Source organism: Anolis carolinensis, chromosome 2 (genome assembly GCF_035594765.1).
Source record: "Anolis carolinensis isolate JA03-04 chromosome 2, rAnoCar3.1.pri, whole genome shotgun sequence".
NCBI lineage: Eukaryota > Metazoa > Chordata > Lepidosauria > Squamata > Dactyloidae > Anolis > Anolis carolinensis.
In genome coordinates, this window is record NC_085842.1 from 155130950 (window position 1) to 155139395 (window position 8446).

General features: G+C 40.7%; 1 protein-coding gene across 1 annotated transcript; it reads right to left on the reverse strand.

Moving 5' to 3' along the window:
* Positions 1–200: 200 nt before the first annotated feature.
* Positions 201–7994, reverse strand: LOC100564623 (aquaporin-5). Its single transcript, XM_003230195.4, has 4 exons — positions 7119–7994; positions 4076–4240; positions 3263–3346; positions 201–1672 (listed from the first exon to the last, which is right to left on the reverse strand). Exons 1-4 carry the CDS (start codon positions 7479–7481, stop codon positions 1499–1501), a joined length of 786 nt encoding a protein of 261 aa, XP_003230243.1. The 5' UTR covers positions 7482–7994; the 3' UTR covers positions 201–1498.
* Between the last annotated feature and the right edge of the window lie 452 nt (positions 7995–8446).

The window sequence follows — 8446 nt, forward strand, 5'->3', positions numbered from 1 at the left end:
AGGAATAGCAGATGCTGTAGGCTATACTCAGAGGAAAGAACTGGCAAGGCTAAGTATTCCATCCCTTTAAAAATCCCTGTGAAATTTATATCTCAATAAGTGACCTGAAGGCTTGTGCACACACACAAGTTACCCATATGAAGTCTGAATCAGTAGTCTGCCACCAGCCCCATCTTTAAATCTCACAAACTTCTGAGATCTTGTTCTTGTTGCACGATTTATTTTATTACTGACAATAAATAATACAATATGTTACAGAAATTCCAATAGTAACCAAGGCCCAAAACAAGTTGCATTCTTTGTTAACAAAAAGTAAAAACAAAAGCTGTGCAGAAAACAGCAATCTGTTCATCTCTCTGCCCAGGTTAAAAAGTTGTGGGATGGGACAGCAGATGTCTCCTTCTTCCTAGCCAAAGGTGGATACAGTTGTCATATGTTCCTTTTTGCATAACTCCATTAAGTTTGCCTGAAATACAAACAGAGCCTGGGCCTGTCACCTCTGCTGCCACAGGAGCAAGCCTCAAGCTGTACTCCATTCCTACATGACTACCTCCTACTTCTTTCACCGCCTCCCTCAAACACAAAGGCCAGCAAAACTAGGATTGTGGTGTATATACAGAAGGATTAACATGCTATGTAGGATGTATTAAAATTGATTTGCCTCCACTGGATTCTTGTTTGAATCAAGGTAAGACTGAATTCAGGTGAGAGCAAACTTGCTAGGCAATTCTGAACTCAGAAGGTGCCAGCAGTTCCTGAGAGAGCTTGCTTCCTTAATATCTCACAATCCACCCAGATACATAACTGTATTGCTTCCAGAGACTCAGTGATGAACTTAATGGCAACTAGTTAAGTTCAGTCTTCGAGTCCCTGTGGCATCTCATTCAAGCATCACAGCCCTTGACACAGAATGGTTACTAAATGTCTTTCTCCTTTTCCATTAGCGCACCTTGAGTTGTTCTTGTCTATGCTGTTAAGTGGGTTGACTATGAACTATACATATAAAAAGCTATTGGCAAGCATTATTGCACATATGAAATAGGTTCAAGCCTAGAAAGCTCGAGCCACATTGCTTTCCCAATCCTGAAAGCTCAAAGTATATGGAAATCTGGGGAATTTGTTCTGGGATTCTATTGGGAAGTCAAACAGCTATAGTTAAAAAAATTAAAACTCAGATCTCCCAGGCACAGCTCTAGAACAAGCCTTTGCAAGCCATGAGAGGTTCAGATAGCCATCCATGTTCTGGTGTTGCTACTGAGACGTGTCACTCCCCAAACAAAGCTATGTTGGAATGGCTTTTTCTTCAGGAGTGTTTTCCCCATGTCATAACAGTCACATGTTCACGGCAGTTATTTACAAACATAATATCTCCCTCTTTAAACCCTTTGCACCAGCGGAAGCTACGTGTTCTTTGGATTACAAAGTATACAGTCAAATGTTAGTTCAGCATCAGAAGATGTGAGATCCATTGTATCATTCTTGTCCAGAAGTCTTTTGTTCAAGGGGAGGACATTTCCATGCTTTTCTCCTTCTCCTCCCATTCTTCTTCTGATTCGTAGGTACCTTTCACGATGGCTACCCTCTCAGACATATTCATTGAGTGTGGCATCAGAAAGTAGTTGTAAAGCAGAGAAGCCACAATGCCTCCAACAATTGGCCCCACCCAGAAGACCTGGAATAATACAAAGGAAAGAAATTAGAGCCCATCCCAGGTTTTCAGACTTCCCTTCGGAACCAGCTTAGCCAGAGCAGAATGCTCACCACTTCTGTATAGTTACAGTATATTCAATGTAAGAGAACCTGGACAAGTTACTTTTTGGACTTCACTGTGGTTCTGTGTTTTTGAGTTGTTTCCACCTTATTGTTATCATAAGGCATGCATGGACAAACTTTGGCACATCCAGTAGGCCTCTTCTACACTGCCATATAAAATCCAGATTATCTTCTTTGAACTGGGTCATATGGCAGTGTAGACTCATATAATCCAGTTCAAAGTAGATAATGTGGATTATCTGATTTGATATTCTGGGGCCGGGCTGTGGCGCAGCTGTTAAGCAGCTGCCTTAAATCACTCTGACCATGAGGTCATGAGTTCAAGGCCAGCCCGTGGCGGGGTGAGCACCCGTCAATTAAAAATAAAAAATAGCCCCTGCTCGTTGCTGACCTAGCAACCCGAAAGATAGTTGCATCTATCAAGTAGGAGATAAGGTACCACTTATAAAAAGTGGGGAGGCAAGATTAACTAATTTACGACCTGGTATGAGGAAGTGCCGTCAGTGTGGATGATGAAGCAGCTGCTCCCCCCTGTGGCCAGAATCGAACATCCCCTCAGAAGAAGGTTAACTTGCCTCTGCGTGTCTCTCTCTGTCTCTGTTTGATGTGTTTATGGGCATTGAATGTTTGCCTTATGTGTGTTATAATGTGATCCGCCCTGAGTCCCCTTCGGGGTGAGAAGGGCGGAATATAAATACTGTAAATAAATAAATAAATAAATAAATAAATATTCTGGATTATATAGCAGTGTAGAAGGTGCCTAAGATAAACTCATTCTCACATTACATATAATGGGATGGCCAGCTGAGATAACAAATTTCTTCCTTTTTGGTTGACCTATTTAAGGGCTAAATTGAGAACAAACAAGAATTTTACCAGTGTACAGATTGCAATTGCTTCTAAAGTCTATTAAAAACAGAAAGGTTTCTGATTATGCAAAATAAAATGAACATTCAAAAATTATAAGACCAAAAAATCTGTCTTTTTTTCAAAAAGTAGCCAGATAATTCTTCTTCAGCTAGTTCTGGGTTGCATCCATGGACTGGCATGGATTTCACTATAAACACTGATGTTCCTAAAATAGTATAGGAACTTCATGAGCACTTAAAAAAAACAATTTTAGTGTGAAATTTATTCCAGAGGAAGGTTTGCACTTTCTCAGATTTCCCTGAACTTTTCCACTTCTCAGGTCAGGGACACAAACTGCCTTTTTATATGAGCATGTAGGATGGCGAATAAATTCCAGATTTCATCATCTTCACTTTTACTATTATGGCATTGTGGACCTTGAAGCAATTTATTGGTCCCTTATTGTAGACCTGTAAATATTGTACAAATCAAAATTGCCATGTCTCAAGGCTCATTAAAATACTTTCATGTTATATATTTGGACTTTGATCTTGCCTCCATAAAAAGATGTCCTTGTAGAAATTAAGAGCAATTGCAGGACTTATTTTTCACCCTTAAGGTGAACAGGTTAGTTTCTTACCCAGTGAGCAGAGGTGAATCTTTTCATGATAACAGCAGGTCCAAAAGATCGAGCAGGATTCATAGAGCAGCCAGTAAAATAAATCTGTTGAATGGGGAAGAGGAAAATGACAAAGGACAGTCAGAGATTCAGTGTGAATTAGCTATAGGTTGAGTATCTCTTATCCAAAATGATAAGGGCTAAATTCATTGTCCATCCAGCCCATCTTTGTCTGCTTTGGCTGGAAATGGTTCTTTAGGGGGATGGGGGAGGAACAAAAATTAAATTCTAGGCTCAGTTCCATTCCAGATGGACGGTTTTTCTCCATAGTAATTGTAATCAGCAGGATTCAGAAATTTTGATTCTCCAAATCTCTGGTGAAATTGTGGTGCAAATCCCTAGTGAAATTGTGGTGAACTCTATTTATTATTTTCTCAGATCTATTTATATCAGTGGTTCTCAACCTGTGGGTCCCCAGGGGTTTTGGCCTACAACTCAGAGAAATCCCAGCCAGTTTAGCAGCTGTTAGAATTTCTGGGAATTGAAGGCCAAAAATCTGGGGACACACAGGTTGAAAACCACTGTTTTATATGTATATATATGTGAGTATTTTGGGGGTTGTTGCTGAGACCCTAAACTACAGTTGACTTTACTTAGTTATTTTGCACATAAATTCCTTCACAGCAATGCAGCTCAGTCATAACTGGTAACACAAGCTCCCAGAGTCCTCACTGGTCAAAGTTGCTGAGATCTCTGCATCTATGATTTGACACTTCACCCTTCCTTTTTTTCTTTCTGCGTAGATACTAGACGGTCATAGCAAGAAATACTCACCCCAACCAGGTGACCCAGAGTGACAGACAGCCCAATAGACAGAGCCGGGGAGCCCACATGGTCATTTCGGCGGCTATCAGTTGAAGCAAAAACGCACATCACAAGCTGGAAGGTGAGGATCATCTCCACCACCACAGCCTGGCCTGCAGTTGTGTTGTTGCTGAGCTGTTGGGTAGAAAAGAAACAAATTTAGACTCCATTCTTACACGTTTCTTTCTGGAAATCGAGGGAGCAGACTTCTTAGTAAATAAAGATACTTAAGGAGGGCTGACAGCTGAAGAATACTTTCTGGAAATGTGGTTCAGTATTTTCATTATATCCTAATTCTTTGTGACAGGGAGCTGAAATTTCTGCTGTTATGGGCCTTCCCCAGTTTATGTGGGTGTGGTTCATAATGCTAAATAAACAACTACATTCATCAAGCATCTATCAAATTTTATTGTCAGCCCATTTTCCTCTGCAAAAAAAAGGGTCAGAGATTTCACGGTTACTGCAACAAACAAAGATATTCTGGGGGAAGGGGGAAAATCCCCTTTAGTAGAGATCTTACATTTGTCTCTCTTTTGTCAAGAATTTCACCTGTCGCATTCAACACGGGTCCAATCTGTGGACCTGTGTACACAAATTGTTGATCTATAGCAGGATCAACATGCTTACATGAAGTGAGTCTGTATATATTGCAGCACTCAAACACATATTTTTTCAGACTTCCTAGGTACTGCTGTACTTGTGATCTGCCCTCTGAATTTAAAATTCTTGTACCCAAACAGATTATCTCAGACATTATATAGTATGAAGTCTTGGCTCCCTAATACAACTTTGAGCTATTTTTCATTTTGGCTAATATTGTATCGATGCTACAGTAACGTTAATGTACTTTTAAGTCTCTTAGGTAGGGGCATGGCATGTTTCTCGCAATGAGGATGAAAACAATTCTTGCATCAACAGGATTGTAATTCATATGAAGCCTACATTTGCCAGAGAGTTCCTTTGCATTAAAAAAACCCCCCGTAATATGAAGAATAAGAAAAGCTAATTCATATTGTATCAAAGCAGTTTACATTTTGAGAGCAATTTTAACCTCATGAAACCACTGCCTGACTTACTTTTATGAACTGTGCTTTGCACACCTAATGTGTTGATTTGGAAGAACTGTCAGTGGGATATAGGATTTGAAGGATATAGGATTCTTCAAAATAAGAGAAAGACAGAATGAACTGGCATGGCATGAATGAACTGGCATGGGACACGTGGGATCCACTCACACCACACAGTCATAGCCAGGCCTGTAGCGAGGGGGCAGTTTTAGGGGTTCAATCCCCCCCCCCAAATTTTTTTTTCATGTTATAAAAAAACCTGGTTTACTCATGAATTTTAACTGGTTAACCAAATCCCCATGCTAAGTCTATGAGACGCAAAACATTAAGAGTCCCTCCAGGCACTATTTCAAGCAGATATTGACAGGTTTGTAGCGGGGAGAGGTGGGTGCTAGGGGTTCAACCCTCCCCCCCGAAATTTTCAAAATCCCTCCCGAAATTTTTTTCTGGCTACGGCCCTGGTCATAGCCCCATGATTCCATTTTAAATGCCATGGCTGCTTTATGTGGATTCCTGGGATTCATAGTTTGCAAATTCTTTATACTCCTCCCTAAACTGCAAATCCTAAACTTCTATAGAACAGAGCCTTGGCAGTTAATGCACAATTTTCTTACTATAATTGTGTGATGTGAAAAGATTTGTAGTGGGTCCTTTCTTTTAGCCAGGCAGCTCCTCTTGTACATCTCTCAAAACTAAAATCCCAAGATTCTGTAGGATGCAGCCATGGCAGTTAAAATACAGTCATGGTAGTATAACTGTGATATGTCAAAAGTCCCTAGGTCCTAGTCTTTAATTTTAGTGGTCAGTACTAAATGGGCATCTTTACATTTTAATTAGCACAGGCAAATTGTATGTACAATTGCATTATCTTTTCTCCATTTTTTTAAAGCAAGGAATTTTCTCTTTTATGGCAGCACTCATGTGGGTGCCCAAATCCTTATGTAATGCATAGCGCTGACTCAATGTATTCTACAACCCAATCCCACTCTGAAACAAGTTTGCACCATGGTCTTTAGAGCGGATACTTGGAACCTGCAGTCACATTTAATGTTGAGTGTGGGATCATCCTTGTAGCAGCTTAGCTAGGCTCCTGTACCCCTTTCTGTCCAAGCATAATGTGACTCCTCAGCCAAGTTTATTTAGCTAAGCCAGAGCCCAGCCCAAAGTTTAGTGTCACAGAACTCACTGGATCTGTGTGTTTAATGGTGGTGCTTCATGGGGATCGAAAAAGAGCTACAGTAACATTACCAATGCAGTGAGCACACAATTTTTCGACCACCTTTAGAACAGGAATGCACAAAAATCCAACTACATAAGTTTAGAATGTTTCCAAGTGATTTCCAAAAAGCAATCTTCTGTGACATTTCAGTATCTATGTACTGAGAAATGGGGTTATAGCCATAAAGGTCACTTAATTTTAAAGATGTTGTTACTTTTCTTTCTCTTCCTCCTGTCTTTCTTTTCTCTATTTTATGCAGTATCAATATAGCGGGTTCTCTCTTCTCTGGCTATTTCTTCTACACCACACCTCTTTATGAGATCCTTCTTCAAGAGCCTAAACTGGAGCTAAAGAATTTATTGCGTCTTCTTTTTTTCTTTCCTTTTTGGGAGTGACTTTCTCCCCTCCCTTAGGATATAAGAAGCCTTTAGAAGAAACACAGCCTTGTAATTTACTCTGCCCTAGTAACCTGTCATACCAGCACTCTCCAAAGTGTCTCATACATGAAAACCTGCATCATTGCTCTACAGTGAGATGTGCAGGTGGAAATGCACCTGCAGCAGGGCAAGCTAGCAAGGTTCAGAATGTCTTTAGCCTGGAGCTGTTCTTCTTAAATATTAATTTTCTTTGTGGGTACCTTACTTGTTTAAGAATTTCTTCCTCAGGGTGCAATACTAGCAAAATTATAAATCAGATCCATAGTGTTACAGCAAAAAAAAAAACTTACCCCATTGACTGCCAAGTTGCCACGGGCATTTGTGGGAGTCACTCCATAAAGAACGCCTGCACCAGCAATGGCCCCTACCAGCTGGGCCACAATGTAGAATAACATTCTGAAGAAAGAAATCTGGTTCCCGATAAAAAAGGCAATGGTCACTGCTGGATTCATGTGACCACCGCTGATGTGACCAAAAGTCTGTGCCATTGTGCCAATGGCCAAGCCAAAAGCCAGCGCAATCTGGAGAACGCTTGGCAAGGCAGATGGCCACTTTAGGGCTGAACCCAGGCCAAAAAAGACAAAAATCGCAGTGGCTAAGAACTCAACAAAGACAGCTCGGAGAAAAGCGATGGTGCAGACTTCTTTCCTCATGATTAGGGTGGAGCAGATGGAGATACAAGGATGGTGGAAAGGTTTCTCTTCTGTCCAGGATGCTAAGGGACTGTAGCAGAATGCAGGGCCCTCCCAATATATATATCTCTATCTATCCCTCACCAGGTGTAACAAGAAGGATTGTACCCAAGTATGGGTGGAGCCATGAACCCAGCCAGTCCTCCTCTGCTCTCCCCCCTCACCTGTACCTGTGGAGTTTGGAAAGTTTCCATCTTCAAACAAGTACCTGAACCTTCCCCTTTTGGAGGCTCCAGCCCTGATGCCAATTTTTTCTCTCTCTTCCTCCCCCCAACTATACCGGCCCTGTTGAATGGCCCTGCTATGATTAGATAACCACAATATTGCATAATGACATCTAGATTAGCACCTTGTCTGTTTACCTTGCTCCTCTTGGCCCTGCTTTTTATGTGTCCCTTTGGTTATAAGGTCAGGTGCATCATGCTCATAAAAAAAAGCATTTTGAGACACTTATGTAGTGTATTTTTAATATCCTGCTGCTGATTTTCCCCTTTTTTTCTGAAGAAAGGAGAGTTTGGGAAAAATGCTTGAGTGGAACTCTAGAACTGGATTCTCTAGTAAACCTTTTGACATTTTAAATGAATTTCTTTTGATCTCTGAACTTATTGCCCTGAGAACCAGCCCTTTAATTTGTCAGCTTTTCTATATAGATATCTGGGCTTACAATCTGCTAAACTATATTCAACATCTTGCTGGATAATGAACTGTAAAATGCATTAGCAGCATAGGACATTAATATAAGACTCATCTCAGTTTACAAAAGAAGTGAGGCAGGCACAGGACTTAAGAACTCTGGCACGACAGCCTAACAAAGTCTCTCAATTTGTTCAGAACTAACAGCTCAATTTCAGCCACTAGTTGCGTAATTTCAAAGAATCTTTTTCATGCGGTTTTCTCAGCTAACTTCTCTTTGAGTTCTACTCAGC